The sequence below is a fragment of the Zonotrichia albicollis genome, chromosome 33 (genome assembly GCF_047830755.1).
Source record: "Zonotrichia albicollis isolate bZonAlb1 chromosome 33, bZonAlb1.hap1, whole genome shotgun sequence".
NCBI lineage: Eukaryota > Metazoa > Chordata > Aves > Passeriformes > Passerellidae > Zonotrichia > Zonotrichia albicollis.
In genome coordinates this window covers 261939-277206 of record NC_133851.1, presented here as the reverse complement: position 1 = coordinate 277206, position 15268 = coordinate 261939, and the positions used below count along the sequence as shown (strand labels likewise).

Here is a 15268-nt window from a genome sequence, read left to right as displayed (position 1 = left end):
AGCAATGGCCCCCGTGGGGGGGTTGGGGGTCCCTGTCCCCAGGTGTGGCCCCGTGGGGGGGTTGGGGGTCCCTGTCCCCAGGCATGGCCCCCGTGGGTGGGTCGGGGGTCCCTGTCCCCAGCAATGGCCCCCATGGGTGGGTCGGGGGTCCCTGTCCCCAGCAATGGCCCCGTGGGTGGGTCGGGGGTCCCTGTCCCCAGCAATGGCCCCCGTGGGTTGGGGGTCCCTGTCCCAAGTATGGCCCCCGTGGGTTGGGTCGGGGGTCCCCGCCCCCAGGCATGGCCCCGTGGGTGGGTCGGGGGTCCCCGCCCCCAGGCATGGCCCCCGTGGGTGGGTCGGGGGTCCCTGTCCCCAGGCATGGCCCCCGTGGGTTGGGTTGGAGGTCCCTGCCCCCAGCAATGGCCCCCATGGGGGGATTGGGGGTCCCTGTCCCCAGGCATGGCCCCTGTGGGTTGGGTCGGGGGTCCCTGTCCCCAGCAATGGCCCCTGTGGGGTGGGTTGGGGGTCCCTGCCCCCAGCAATGGCCCCTGTGGGGTGGGTTGGGGGTCCCCGTCCCCAGCAATGGCCCCCGTGGGTGGGTCGGGGGTCCCTGCCCCCAGGCATGGCCCCTATGGGGTGGGTTGGGGGGTCCCTGCCCCCAGGCATGGCCCCTATGGGGTGGGTCAGGGGTCCCCGCCCCCAGGCATGGCCCCCATGGGTGGGTCGGGGGTCCCCGCCCCCAGCAATGGCCCCCGTGGGGTGGGTTGCGTCGGGGGTCTCCGCCCCCAGCCCCGCCGCGATGCCCCATTCCCGCGCGCCCCCAGGTCTCCGAGGACTCGGACTGCGACAGCGCAGAGCTCGACCACTCAGGCAGCGGCGAGGGGCCCCCCCGGCCCACAGCCCCCCCGGGCCTGTGACCTGCGCGCCCCCACAGCCCACCCTGCACTCCCCCTCCTCACTTGTACAGCCCCAAATATTTATATAAATATCTATCGCTCTCTACTGTGGCTGCTGCCTTGGGGAACGGGGAGGGGAAAGGGGCAGGGGGGTCCCGGAGCCCCCCGTTTGTGCAGGTCCTACTGGAGCTGCCCCAGTTCAGACTGGGGAAAATGGGGAGGGGGGTTTGTCACTCCTGGAGGTGCCAGGGGAGCTGGGGGGAAGAGCAGAGAGGGAACAGAACCAACAGCAGGTTCCCATTTCAAACCAGTCTGCAGGGAAATGGGAAAGATCCCCCAAAAATTCACCCGGAGGGGCAGAGCTCCCTCCCCGGGCCTGGTTCGTGCCAGCCCAGCCGGGCCGCACTGGGAGCACCAGTTTATGTCAGTACATGTCTGCCCGTGGCACCCTCGGGCAGGATCCAACACCAGCTGGGGCGGTTCCTCCCTCTGCAGAACCAAACCGGACCATGCTGGGAGCACTGGGAGGAGCCAGGGGGGTTTCAAATAAAGACTGAGACAGGCAGATCCATTAACCAAAATATCCTGCAGGTTCTATTCACAAGGAAAAGCTCCAGTCCATCTTTTTATTCAGTTTTTTTTTTTGAAAAATTTCCTGACGTTACAGAACTAAACTGAAATGTTTTTTTTTTTGGTTTTTTTTGCTTTTTTTTCGTTTTTCTTCCACTCTTACATGTCATGACAAAAACAGAAACTTCATGAGCCGAAAAAATGGGGAAAGGAGGGGAGAAGGTGCCGGGGGGTGGGGAGAGGAGAGAGAGAAGCTTTATAAAACTAAGATTTGGGGTTCAGCAATTTTAAGAGCTGAACGAAGGAATTAAAATGCTTTTAATTTGAGAAGGGGGGAAAAAAAAAATATAACCCCGAAAAACAGAACAAAAACGAAAAAACAAAAAAATCGAAACAAACTGAACCTGGTGAGTGGCGCGAGGCTGGAGGAACCGAAAATGTACAAACTAGTTTAAAACCTGGGTCGGTGCTAAGGGGCCGCAGATGGATGGCGAGGCGGGGGGGTCCGGGGCCCCCCTAACTGCTGCCCATGCCCCCGGTCTCCGAGGAGAGCCTGCAACGAGAAAAGGGCGTCAGAGGGACCCCCGGCACCGGGACGGGGCGGCAGGGACGCCCTCGGGGGGCTCTGGGGGGGTTGCAGAAGCAGCCGGGGAAGGAGGAGCCCCCCGCCCTGGAATGGTCTGGGCTGAGCGTGGTGGGCTCTGCTGCGAGGGCTGGGGAGGGGGAGATCCAGGGCCCCCCCGGGTGGGCGGGGCAGGGAGGAGGCAGCACGGGAGGGGGTGCAGGGAAAGGGGGGCACCCCCAGCAGGGACCCCCGGGCACACACAGACACTGCGCAGGGTCCCTGGCCAGCAGGGACCCCCGGGGCAGCCCACCCCCCAGCCCTGCCGTGGGCTCGGCCCTCGCTGAGGTTTGGGGGCGCGGGTGGGGGTGGAGACCCCCGGGCGGGCAGAGGGGACCCCCGGGCCGGGCCCCGCTGCGGCACACATCTACCAGAGCAGATTCTCACCGTGGCAACTTTATTACAGGTACAGACAGTTAAGAGAGGACAGGTGAGGCCCCCAGGGCACCGGGGATGCAGTTCCCCCTCCCCCAAAAAATCACAGAGTCCCTTCCCTCCCTCCACCCCCTATCCCACCCCAAACCCCACAGCTGCACCCAAACTACTCAAAAAAGAAAAAATGGGAAAAGGAGGAGAAATGGAAAAAAAAAAAAATTAAAAAATAACAAGCAACAACTGGAGGCAGGCAGAGAGGGAGTTGTGACCGCTCACAGGACAAGGGGACACAGTCTCTCGGCCGGCAACAACAGCTCTGCTGCTGCCACGGCAGCGCGAGCTCGGTACAAAGGAAAACTAAAAAAACCCCAAAAAGAATTTAAAAAAAAAAAAAGAAAAAAAGAGGAAAAAACTGGTGTTCCAAGTCTCCTCTCCGGGGTCCTGGTGCTGCCACCCCCTGGAGCAGGCTCAGTACGGGGAAAACCTCTGCTTCTCGGCTTTGAGTTTGTTAGTGACACAGGGCACGGCGGGCGCCGCGGCGCCTTTGGCCGCAGACACGACATTTAGCGCCAGGAGAGGGACAGGTTTCATGCCAAGCAGACTGGAGACACAAGGGGCGGTCGGAAGAGGGTTGGGGAGGCTGGAGGGCGCGTCGGAGGCCCCCGCGGTGGCGAGCGAGGGGGTGGTGGTGGAGGAGGAAGAAGAAGAAGGGGTGGAGGGTTGAGAGAGGTTGATGCTGAGGTGGTCAGGGATCGTGACGGAGGCTGCCTGGGAGGAGGGTTTAGCGCTTTCTAAACTGTAACAGAGGAGAAAAGGAAAAACAACAACAAAAAAAAAGAAAAAAAAGAAAAATAAAAAATAAAAAAAAAAAAAAACAAAACACGGGTGTGGGTGGGAGGGAAGGAACAGCACAAAATGCGAAAAAAAAGCACAGGACAAACAGCGAAAACGGCGCAGGAGCCGAGCTGGGGAGGAGGAGGAGGGAGGGCAGGAGGGAGGGAGGAAGGGATGGCGCTGCCAGGCCCGGCCCAGCTGCACACGGGACCCCCACACCCCCCAGGATCCCCCAGGAAGGAGCCAAAGGGCAGAGGAGCCTCCCTGAGGGAGCAGGGACACAGCCCAGGGAGCCCAGAGCCCAACAGCCAGGAGATGCCACTGCCAGCTCCAGGCAGGGAGCAGGGACAGGGGACACCAACAGGACAGCCCCAGCAGAGCGGAGCAGGCGCTGCCAGCAGCACCAGCAGCTCCGGGATGGCAGCAGGGACAGGGCTGGGCAGCCCCTCCTGGCACCCCTGAGGGTGGCACAGCAGAGCCAGGCTCCCCCAGCCCCTTCCTCACCCTTCAGCACCCCTGGGTGGAGCGGGGGGGGGACAGCAGGCAGGGGAGGGCACAGGGAGGGCGCAGGGAGGGAGAGGGGACGCTCCCCTCATGCGGGGCACGGGCAGGGAGGGCACGGCGAGAGCAGCAGACTCACCTGACATTAATTAGATACTGGGCCAGGCTGATGCTCGCTGCAGATCCAGTTATGGTCACCTGCCTGTCAGTAGAGCCTTCCACGGGGTTGGCAATCTTGATCTGAGCCCCGGACATCTGGCGGATCTCGTTGATCTTGGCGCCCTGACGCCCGATGATGCAGCCAATCAGCTGGGGAGGGACAGCAAACGGGGTCAGCTCGGCCTCATCCTGCCCTGCCACCTCGGGGGACAGCGGGGACATTCCTGCGGGAAAGGGCTGTCCCGGCCCCACAGGCTGCCCAGGGCAGGAGGGGACGACACCGTCCTGGGAGGTGTCCAAAAGGAATGGTGAGGATGTGGCCCCTGGGGACACCCCCTTGGCGACATGGGGACATGTCCTGGGGGACACAGTTCAGTGGTGGGGGACAGCTGGACTGGGTGGCCTTGAAGGCCTCCTCCAACCTCGACAGCTCCAGGATTATGGGATTCCTGGGACTGGGGCGTTAGTTGGAAAAGAGGGGTTAAAGGATTGAAAAAAGGCTTTTTTGCCTTGAAGATCACTGGAATGGGGACAAGGGACGTGGTGGCAGCCAGAGCGGCCTGAGGAGGGGGTTTGGGAGGCAGCCACGAGCCCAGCACAGCCTCAAAGGCAAGGACAGTGAGCCCAGGGCCCCCGTGAGGGGGCAGCCACCCCCAGCCCAAGCCCCGGGATACTCACATCGTTTGGAATGGTGAGTTCATGGGAGGTGGTTTGGGCAGAGGCATCCAAACCTGCTCGGAGACAGAGAGAGGGGCCCGGGTGAGGCGGGGGCGGCGGGGGCTGCAGCACCCCTCGTGCTGCCAGGGTCAGGCGCCTGGGAGGGCTCCGAGCCGGCGGGGGCACAGCAGGCTGGGGGGGCTCCGAGCCCCCCTGCTCCCCTGCCCCGCTCCCTCCGCCACCCCAGGGCTCTCCCCGCGTCCCCTCCGCCAGGCGGGACAGCCCCAGAGCGGGGGCTGGCACCGGGGGCTCCAGCCGGGCACTGCCTCCACTCCCACTGCGGGTCCAGCCTCCAAAGGCCACAGCCCCTCATCCTCCTCCTCCTCCTCCTCCCTGCCACCCTGCAGGGCTGTGCTAAGGCAGGCACTGGCTGGGAGGCTGCTCACACCCCACACGGGGCTGAGCTGTGTGCCTGGGGCGTTCTGCACACACTTGTCCAGCTCTCCCCCCTTCCCCAGCTCGCTCCCTGCCAGCGGGAGCAGCGGCGGCGGCCTCGAGCCCTCACGCGGGGCTGTGGCAGGGGGACAACACCCAGGGCTGTCCCCCGACTCCTGGGGCAGCTCCAGCCCCTCCTCGGCCGGGGGCTGCTCCCCTCCGTGTGGGTTTTGGGTGTGGGGTCACAGCTCGGGGCCCACAGCTCAGTGCTGTCCTGCTGCTCTCCACTATCCAGCTGTGCTCCAGGGCCCAGGCAGCTGAGCCAGGCTGCACCTCCAGCCCTTCTGGGGCTCCCCTCAACCCCCTTTCCTTCCCCCCATCCGGGCAGCATCTATCAGGGACAATGAGACCCCGGGCAGCATCAATACACAACAGAGTAACTACAGATGGTGGTTTGGATCATTACCCCAATAGCCTTTCACCTCTGCAGAGCTGGAGTCAACGCCTGTTAAGATACAAGTCACAATGAGTTTGGCTGTCTCAAGTTTAGTTTAGAGCCCCAAATGGGTAATTTTGATTTTCTTTCTTTGGTTTTTTTTTTTTTTTTTTTTTTTTAGGTGGCCTGGTTTTTTTCCAGCCATCTTAGCAAATCTGCAGTGAATTTGGCACAGTCAGCAGGGGCCTGCAGTGGGCCTGGAGCAGCCGGAGGGCAGAGAGCGGGCGCTGCGCTGCGGGCACCAGGCAGGGAGGCAGGGAGGGCAGCAGCGTGGCTGGGCGGGCGGACGGAGCCCTGGCCCTGCAGCCCCAGACACGTCCCCAGAGCAGCGGTTACCTGGCCGGGCCCGGGCAGCGTTTGGGGTTAGGTTTGTGTGAGCTCGGCCCCACACGGGGCTGGGCTGCGGCCGCGCGCGAACGCACACGGAGAGAAGGAGTTTCCATACCACTGAATCCAGTGTTGCCATGAGACATTGGAAAGTGTGACTGTTGCATTGCCAACTGGTGCAGCTTGGTCAGCTAAAGGAGGGGCAGGGGAAGACAGGGAGAGGGAGAAAGAGAGAGAGAGAGGCTGGCGTTAGCCTTGGGCCGGGGGCAGCACTCGCCGCGCGCACCCGCACGGACGCGGCCCCGCGCCCGCCCCTGCCCCAGCCACTGCGGGCCGGGGGCTGAGCCCACCCCCCGGTGCAGCAAGGGCTGGAGCAGCGCAGGAACAGAAGCGGAGAGGAGCGGGAGGAGGGAGCAGGTGCCCTGGCACGGCGGGGAGCGCAGGGCCCGGGCACGGAGCGCGCTCGGCTCTGCCGCGCCAGCCCGGCCGCCGCGGAGCCCCCGAGCCCGCGCCAGACCCCCCTCGCTGCCCTACGGGTGCCAGGAGCAGAGAGCAGCCCCTACGGGATGAGGATGGGTGCCAGAGGATGGAGGTGTCCGACGGCGCCGGCCGCTCCCGGGCTGGGCCGGGGCCAGCCCCCCTCCCCGCCTGCCACCTGCGCCCGCCCGCCGGGCCAGCTGTCCCCTGCCCGCGAGAGCCACCGCGGGGACACCGCCACCGTGTGCCGGCGGGGGGGGCGGTCTCGTGCCAAATTGGGGGGGGGGCGGAGGGGCAAAGGAAACGCCAGAGCTGGTGTGAAATGCCAAGCCAGGGAAAGGTGGGTTTGGAAAAAAAATATAATATAAGGAGGAGGGAAGTGCCAGAGAGGAGGTGGGGGAGGATCCAAGGAGAGAGCTGAGGCCGGATGGAGCTGGCTGCAGGACGGCCAGCTGAGGGGGTGAGTGGTTTTTTGGGGGGGGGGAGGTTCTGGGGAGCTCAGATCAGATCGAGTATTCAGCCCCAAGCTGAGCCAGCTCGAGTGGAGAAAGCACGGAGAAAATTTTTTGGAAGGTGGGGGAGGAAAAGGGTGGATTTCAAGACAAGAAGTTGTAAATAAAAACTTACATCTGGCTGTGGAATGGCATACTGTCCTTGAATGGTATAGGCCTACAAAAGGAGGAAAACAGTCCTATTAACAACCATCGGACAGCCACCCAGGGACAGACAGATTTCAACTAGCCAGGAAGTCAGAGAGCCAAGGTGGAGAGTTCTCCGGGGCGAGGGAAGTGGGGCAGGAGAGGCGGGGACGGATAAATGCTGTCACAAGCAGTTTCTAGGCTGGCGGTTACTCGAATTGGCCTGACGTGGCGGGTACGGGGAGGGGGTGGGCAGAATCGGTGCCGTCCCCCCCCCAAAAAAAAGGTGGCAGACAAAAAATAAGGAAAAAAAAAAAAAAAAAAAAGAAAAAAGGAAAAAAATAAAAACCAACAAGAGAACGGCTGGGATCTTGATGAAGATGTTATGGTGTGGTGAGTCCGACAATGCTGCTATCCCTGCGCCCCCGCGCAGGCAGGGAGGATCCAACGCCCCCGCCGGCCCTGCTGCTGCTCCTGGCCCCTCTCTGCCCCGGCCCGGCAGCTCCCCCGCCTCCCCTCCCACCCCAAAAAAAAGGTTTTGCCCCGTTCCGAGTCCTCTCGTCACTCCACACGCCTAGGACAACGTCGCCGGGCAAGCTACAGGTCAGTGCTGGCGCTGGCTACCACTGCTCACACGGCCCAGTGCTCGGAGGGGAACGAGGCGAGGGCCTGACCTGCCACAACTCCGTGTCCCCGGGTTACAGGGGACAGCCACACACTTCAGACTCCTCCTGAAGCTACCCAGGAAGGGCGAGGCACTGGCTGGGGCCTGGCTGGCTAAGGTTCGGGGAGGTCTGGGGGGGCCGGGCAGGTGGGGGCGGGTGGGAGAGGAGGGGGAGAGGGGGGTACACAGCCTCACTTCCAGGTCACCGGAAGAACTGCAGCCCAGGCTGGAATTGGCCCAAGTTCGTTGCCATGCAGTGGCTGCCGGGTGGCCTGCGTGAGGAGAGGTTGGTGGGCTCAGAGTCCAGTTCCCAGTGGACAGGAGTCCACAGCACAAAAAGCCACCGTTGTCGGTTTTGGGGGACGGGGACAGGGATGCCACCCTTGTTGGCAGTCTCAGAGAGGCCAAGGATTGAACGGGCCGTGGAGACTGAACTCCCCTCTCACCTCCTGAGGTGGTCCCTCCAAGTCAGAGTTGAGGCACATGGATGGGGCGGTGTGGGGGTAGCTCGCACTGCCGCTGCTGTACCTGTCCTGTGGATAAATTAGAGGACTTCAGTCTCCAGGGCTGTCAATCCGAAACCTTTCGCTAACACCAAACTCAACATCCACATTAGCTCAGTGCTGATCGAGGGCTCGCCCTGCTCTACGCGCGACTCTGAGCTGCAGACAGAGAGCGCAAGGCCCACCGGGAGCGGGGCCCGGGGGCTGCTGCGGGCCTGGGCCGGGCACGGGGGCGGAAAGAAGGAAGGAAGGGGGAGAAGAGGGGCAAGGGGAGGGAAGAGATGCGTGGCTGTGGAAGCCTGCTCCTCACTGCTCTAACGGGGAAGGCGGCCGGCTCCCGCCCCGGTGGGAGCAGAGCGGCGGGAGAAGCTGTCGGGGAGGCGGGAGGGGGGGCTGACCGGGTTCAGGTGGGGAGGAAGAGGCAGGGAGAGGGGCGGGGCGGGGAGGAAGGGGACGGCGGAGGGTCCGTCCCCACAACAAGCGTGGCGGGGCTGGGAGGGGGCAGAGCAGAGTCAGGCCTGGCTCTCGGGGAGGCCGGCGGCAGCTGCAGCCCTTCCCTGACCCCCTTCCCTGCCTACTGAGGCCCCCACTGACAAAGCCAGGCCCTGCCCACCCCGAGGGGCGTCCCTGGCAGCAGAAGGCAGCGGATGCGTTGTCGCCATGGTCTCTCCGAGCGTTGGGGCAGCCCCGGGGGCGCAGGGTGGGAGCAGCTGACCCGCACCCGGCCCGTTACGGCGGGACAGGATCCCAAGGGACACCCGTCCCCCGTAAGGCGGCTCGGGGCAGGGCTCGGGCCACCGCCCAGCTCAGCGCAGGAGGGACTAATGCCCAGTCACCTGGCACTACTCCTATCTGACACCCTCCCCTCCTGAGAGACGAAGCCTTTGCGCACCCCAACCCTACCCAGGCACAGGCTGAGCCTTTGCACCCCGAGAACCAGAGGCAGAGAGCAGAGAACCGCCAGCCTCCGGGCCAGTCACCCACAGAGGTCACAGCGAGTCCTTGGAGCCAGCCCGAGGCAGGGGGGCAGAGCCCGGGTTAGGCAGCTCGGCCCCGTTTGAGCCCCCACTGCCGCCACCACACTGCCAACCGATTTTTTTTGGCTGGTAAATTCCAGGAGTGTTTTCCAGCACCCTCTCCTCCCAAATCAGCCGTTTTCTGTTCCCTGCTGCCGTCCCTCAGCAGGGGAGGGGCCGAGGGCACAGCGTGGGTGACGGGCACGCGGAGCGGCCGGGGCGCGCTGGCACTCGGAACGACCCTGCCCGCCCTCCCTGCCCACCCCGCACCCCAGGAGCAGAGGAGAGGCCTTACCTGGCCGCCTGCAAAGATGACGGGAGAGCTGGATGGCTTGGGTCGGTACGGGATGGTGACACCCTTCGGGGGAGACTGTGACAGGCAGGGAGGACAGGTCAGACACCGAGCGCCGCTGGCACCGACAGCCCCCGCCCCCCCACAGCCCACAGCCCCGGGGCTCTCTCTGCACTTCCAGCTGGCCCTCAGTCACCCAGGGCAGCGGGACTTGTTCCTCACCCTGGGCACAGGGCCGTGGGTGACACCATGAGCTGCTCTGAGGCCCTGCTCGACCCTGGCTTTAAGCAGCTCCGAGCCTCACCTGGATGAGGCTGTAATCCCCAGCTATCCCTTTATCCCCCAGCAGCTCCTTGCTTCTCCCTCCTCAGCACTTCCACCCCTCCAAGGGCAGCGGGATCCCCTGCAGCACCCGTGTCCCAGGGCACGGGCCCAGGGAGGGGCCCTACCTCAAGCATGACGACGCAGATCTGTTTGACGCACTCGATGATGGACTGTGGGATCCCAGCGATGGTGATGGCTCGCTCAGTCGAGTTGGGCAGCATGTCCCCTGCCACCTGGACCTGTGCCCCCGTGCTCTGCCAAGTCGAGGGGTAAAAATAGCCCGTCAGACCCCGGGCAGGGCTGAGACCTCAGCGATGAACCCCGTGCATGGTTATACCGAGCCAAAGCTGCCCCCCCAGCTCCTCCTGTCCCCCAAAATAAAGTCCTTTAATCCCAGCTGGATACAATTCGGTCACCAGGAGCCTGAGGCAGTAGAGGGGGACCTGGCCTCAGCCTGTCCCTGTAACCCAAGCCAAGCCAGCCTCCACGCCAGCAGAGTTAATCCAACAGCACCCAGTGCTAAATGGCATGGCCAAGGGCAGTGCTGGCCTGGAGCCCATCTCCCTCTCCAAAATCTGGGAAAGGCTGGGGAGAGGGCGATCAGGAGCCATGGAAAGGGGGGAGCAGGAACCCAGGCTGTGAGAGACAGCAGCGGGCAGACAAGGGTCTGGCCTGAGTCTCAGTTTGCCAAGCACTAAAACACAGGGAGCACCAAAACCTCCCAGTGATGCCACATCCCCAGGGCAGGGACAACACAGGGATTTGTCCCTGGGGACACCTGAGCCCCCCGTGGGTCCCCCGGGCAGGGCAGCACGCACCTCTCGGATCTCCTTGATCTTGCAGCCTCCTTTGCCAATGAGGGACCCGCACTGGCTGGCGGGCACCACGAGCCGGAGGGTGACCGGGGGCCGGCTGGCAGCTGTGCTGTTGGTCATGGAGCTGCTGATGTCCTGCGAGGAAGAGGAGGTGTTGAGGGCTCGGCCCTGCTGGGACGGCACGCGCTGGGGCCGTGCCCGGCACAGGGACAGGGACGTGACGCTGGCACCGGTGGCTGAGGCCAAGGTGACCTCGGGGCTTTCCCAGGACTTCCTCAGCAGCCCAGAAAAAACACAGATGTATTTTGGGGAAGCAGCAGCCAAACTCTGCTGCCTCGCTGGAAATGGGTTTAGGCACCGGCCCAGGCCGGGTGCCACCTCAGCCAAGCAGGAGCCGGCCCCGGAGGGGGACAAGGACGGGGCAGGGGGGCTCGGGGACGCCGCGGCTCCAGGGCCAGCGCGGAGCCTCGCGCTGCACCAGGGATCAAGGCAGCAGCTCCGGGAAAACAATCCCGGCGCCGATTACAGCGGTCATGTGCTGGCAGGGGGAGGGGAGGCACAAGGCCAGGGCTCAACTGACCTACTAAAAGCAAAGCTTCAGCTCCAAGGCCGGTGCCCAGAGCGCTGCAGAGCCCGTGGAGGACTCCGGCTCCCTGCATTCGGCACAAACAGCTCCAGGCCCTGCAGCCTTTAACGCCGCAGTGAGGGCAGGGGGGTTTGGCTCAGAGCTGCCAGCACAGGCTTGTTTCTCCCTGAGTAGTGTCCCAGATCTAAAGGGCAATAGAATTTGTACCCCCACAGGCAGGGTGAGGGCCACAGAGCTCTGCCCCACAGCAGGCGAGGAGCACTCTCAACTCCTACTACCTCCAATGCAGAAACATCAACATCACAGCTCTGAGAGCAGGCTCTAACACCTGCCAGATCCAAGTTATGCAGCAGCAAAATCTCCCCTGGAAGTCACCGATTTAACAGGACCAGGGACACGATGCAGCTCCTCCAGCCCCACACAGCTGCAGCCCCATTTCCTCCTTGGCAGGGCTGGGGAGAGCTGAGCCCTGGGGTGTGCTGGGGGAAGTGACACCAGCACCAGCAGAGTCGGGGGGATTCCAGGCCCTGCTCTGCCCCACGCTGCGGGCAGGAAGTCCCTGTGGGGCCCCAGCTCCAGCAGTGCCTGGACCTTGCCCCAGCACAGCACCGGACAAAGATCGGGGCCAGGCAGGGAGACGCCGGCTGCCCGTGTGGAACAGTGGCCCTGGGCCCCCCGGGGCCCGTGCCGGGGTCAGCTCTGCTAGAGAGAAAGGACAACCGGAGCAGCGACTGCAGGGGGCCGTAGACACACCTCTTCCAGTTTGTCAATGATCATCGCAAAAGCTTTGAAGATGGCGTTGGTGGGTCCCGCCAGGGTGATGATCCGTTCGGGGCAGTTCCCTTCCGAGATGTTGATGCGAGCTCCGCTCTGCGGGGAGGCAAACGCCACCTCAGTGCTCCGGGATTCCTGCGGATCCCCCGCCGGGGACAGAGCCCTCCCTCCTCCTCCCCTCCCTCGGCTCGGGCAGCCATCTTCTCCTCCTCGGCTTCCTGCCGCGCCTGCCCACAGCTCCCGGCATTCCCCGCGCCTGCCGCCGCGCCGCGCTGCCTGCGGAGCCCGCGCCGGGCCGGGCCCGCCATCCTCTCCTCGCCGCCCTGCCCGGCTCCTGCCGTCCTGATCCTGCCCCGCTCCCCGCTGTCCTGCCCTGCTCCCTGCCGTCCTGATCCTGCCCCACTCCCCACACGCTATCCTGATCCTGCCCTGCTCCCTGCCATCCTGATCCTGCCCCGCTCCCCACACGCCATCCTGATCCTGCCCCGCTGTCCTGCCCCACTCCCCACACTCACCTCCTCACGCATCTTCTTCACGGACTCCCCTTTCTGCGAGGGAACAGAGAAGGGAGAGAGGCGTCAGCGCCGCGGTGGCAGGCAGGGAGGGAGGGAGAAGGGGAAAGGGAGGGCTAGGGGAGTTTGTTCCTCACTTACCTTCCCAATGATGCTTCCCACCTCCTGGGATGGAAACAAAAGCACCGTTAGTCAGCGTTTTAAAAACTCCTGGAGCCCCAAGCCTAAACTCGGCTCTTTTCACAGTCAAAACAAGCTCCTGAGCACTTGAGCTCTGCCCCTCAGATAACTGGGGTTTATCCCAATTGTGCTGATCTTGTTTCCACCTTAACTCCCATCGGGACATTCTGCTCCACCCCAATAATGATTCCCTTTGCTGGCTGCACCCCAGGATCTGCCCAGGCACCAGCAGCACATTCCTGGCCCCACAGCAGCTCCACGAGACCTCGCGGAAGCTCCCAGCCCACCCCGTGCCAGGCCAGGGCTCCAGGCAGGGGCTGGGGACACGAACCTTGCCGTGCATGAGTAGCCGGATGGTGAGTGTGACATTGAGACCCCCTTCGATGACTCCGGTGTCCATGGTGGGCAGCGCGGGGTCAGCTCAGGCTGCGGCAGCGCTCGGGCCTCGGCTGGGGGGAGAGGGGCTGTGTCAGTGGGGGGCTGTGACCTGAGGGGCTCTGCCAATCCCCCCAGCCTGTCCAGGGAGGATTCCAGCCTCCCTGTGCTGCTTCCACCCTCAAATCGCCCCCTGAAGTGCTGGGATGATCCGTGGTGGTTTGGCTCCCCTCCTATGAATGTCCAGTGCTGAACTGGCCCAATCCCACCTGGATCCAGCAGCTCTCGGGGTCATGAGGGTCCTGCTCAGCCCCTGCCTCGTCCCAGCCCTGCTCCTTGCAGGGCTTCCTCTGAGGGAACGCTGAATACCTCAGGGTGACCCCCGGTAGCACTGGGGACACAAACGGTTCCTGGACACAACCAGGGATGCCGAGGGGGCACTGAGGACTAATCGTGGTCCCTACAGTTGCGGGGAAGCCACCGCTCCCTGCGAGCCCCACACTTTTCCCAGCCCAAGTCTTCCTGCAGCTGCCCGATAGAAGCGGGCACCCCAGTCGCGGGGGTTTGGCCCTCTGGGCAGCCGGGATTGTGGAGAAAATAAACGGCATCTGCGTTCCCGAGCCCGCGCGGGGCCCCTCGGAGCAGGTTCCGAGGCGATTCCCTCAGACCCAGATAAGGCCACATGAGCGCACGATCAGGTTTCAAACCACCTGAGTCGGCAGCGTTGCAAAACAGCCCGGCCGGCCTCAGCCGAGCTTTTCATAGGAATCCGGTAAATAAACTCCCATTTCGGCCCCCGCTTGTGCCCCATCAAAGTTTAACCACGGCCGAGGCAGGCCCGGGGCCGCGCTGCCTCGCTGGCACCGGAGGGCTTTGCCGCGGCCTCCATGAGCCCGGCCCGGCCTCCCCCCGCAACCAACCCGGTCCGGGGAGCGGAGCCCGGGATCGCAGCCCCGGCAGCGGGGCGAGGGCAGGACGGGCCCCGAGCCCGCCCGCCCTGGGGACAAAAGGGGCCGAGAGGCCCCGCCGGGGGTGAGGCGGGCCCGGGCCGGGCTCCGGGTGAGGCCCTTCCGCAGGGAAACTTCCCCGAGAGCTCCGTCCCAAAGCCGGGGCCGCGGCTGCTGCGGCGGGGACGCGGCTCTGAAACGAGCCCGTCCCTGAGGCGGGGACGCGGCACCGGAGCCAGCTCAGCCCTGCGGGAGGGGCGGGGGGGGGGGACCGGGCCGGGGGTACCGGCTCCGAGCTGGGCCGGGGGGAGCGGAGCGCTTGTCCCGGAGCGACCCCGAGTCGCGATGGAGCCCCCGGAGGGGCCCGATCAGAAGGTGGGTGAGGGGGATCCCGGGCCAGGAGGCACCGGCCCGGGGCTCCGAACCCACTCTGGACCGGGGATCACCGTTCGGCTCCGGGCAGGCGCGGGGGGAAGCTCCCGGATCGCCCGGGGAGGCGGCGGCCCCGCGCGGGCCCGTCCGGGGCCCGGCCGTGCGCCCCCTTCCCGCTCCGGCGGGGGAAAAACAACAGCGCGGGATGGCGGAAAAACTGGGCCCGGGCGGGAAAAGAAAAACTACTAGAATAAAAAAAAAAACCTAAAAGAAAAAAAAATAAAAAATTAAACTCCAAAAAAGCGGAGAAAAAAAAAGAAAAAAAAATCTCCCCACGCCCCTCGGGGCCCCCCCGCAGCCGGCCCGGGCGGGGGGCGGCGGCGCCATGTGACGCACGCGGCGCCCCGAACCCCCCCGGCCCGGTTCCGGCGGGGGGGTGAGCCGGGGGGGGGCGGCGGGAGGCGGCAGCGGCGGCCCCCGAGCCCCCCGGGGCCGTTTGTGCCCCCGGCCGGCGGCGCGGGGCGCGCGGGCCGCACAGGCCGCACAGGCCGCGCAGGCCGCGGGCGCCGTGAGGGCGCGGCCGGCGGGGGGGCGGCGGGGGGGGCCGCGCTGAGGGCCCGGCCCGGGGGGGATCGGACCCGGATGGCGGCCGGGGGGGCGCGGGGGGCCCGCGGGGAGGGCCGGGGGCGGCGGTGGGGGGGCGATGGGGGGGGGGGGCGGGGGGTCGGGCCTACCTGTGTCGGCGCCGGTAACGGCGTTGGGCGAAGGGCGCTCCGGGCGGAGCGGGAGGAGGGAGGGCGGGAGGGAGGGGGGGGGGAGGCGGGGAGGGAGCGCGGCGGGCGGGCGCGCGGGATGGCGGCGGCGGCGGCGCGGGCGCGGCTGCTCCGACTGCGGCGGCCGCGGGTCTGGGAGGGGGCGGCGGGCGCGGCCCGATTTACACCC

At 65.1% G+C, this 15268-nt stretch overlaps 2 protein-coding genes across 18 annotated transcripts in view; one reads left to right on the top strand and one right to left on the bottom strand.

The window, feature by feature from the left end:
- The window catches only part of MAP3K12 (mitogen-activated protein kinase kinase kinase 12), a 10712-nt gene extending 8937 nt beyond the window's left edge, over nt 1-1775 (top strand). For all 4 annotated transcript variants that reach the window (XM_074530856.1, XM_074530859.1, XM_074530854.1 and 1 more), the window contains exon 14: nt 804-1775. In XM_074530856.1, the coding sequence (XP_074386957.1) occupies nt 804-896 (93 nt within the window). In that variant the 3' untranslated portion in view covers nt 897-1775. The remainder of the gene's footprint in view (nt 1-803) is intronic.
- PCBP2 (poly(rC) binding protein 2) lies at nt 1443-15268 on the bottom strand. 14 transcript variants are annotated; one of them, XM_074530873.1, is made up of 16 exons: nt 15061-15261; nt 12964-13081; nt 12594-12617; nt 12456-12488; nt 11920-12036; nt 10584-10715; nt 9891-10019; nt 9445-9519; nt 8077-8163; nt 7837-7902; nt 6956-6997; nt 5970-6042; nt 5495-5533; nt 4615-4667; nt 3917-4086; nt 1443-1998 (listed from the first exon to the last, which is right to left on the bottom strand). In XM_074530873.1, exons 2-16 carry the CDS (start codon nt 13030-13032, stop codon nt 1962-1964), a joined length of 1146 nt encoding a protein of 381 aa, XP_074386974.1. In that variant the 5' UTR covers nt 13033-13081; nt 15061-15261; the 3' UTR covers nt 1443-1961. The 14 variants fall into 14 exon arrangements, with proteins under 14 accessions (XP_074386974.1, XP_074386975.1, XP_074386977.1 ...); XM_074530862.1 differs by lacking the exon at nt 1443-1998 and adding an exon at nt 2609-3238 and having other exon boundaries at nt 15061-15268; XM_074530874.1 differs by lacking the exon at nt 7837-7902 and having other exon boundaries at nt 15061-15258.

Coding starts and splice junctions, on each gene's coding strand:
- PCBP2 (XM_074530862.1), bottom strand. CDS start 13,032: ATGGACACCGGAGTCATCGAAGGGGGTCTCAATGTCACACTCACCATC. Junction 8,164..9,444: donor TCATCTTTGCAGGCGGCCAG/GTAAGGCCTCTC, acceptor ATTTATCCACAG/GACAGGTACAGCAGCGGCAG. Junction 4,668..5,494: donor AGAGGTGAAAGGCTATTGGG/GTAATGATCCAA, acceptor GTCTCCGAGCAG/GTTTGGATGCCTCTGCCCAA.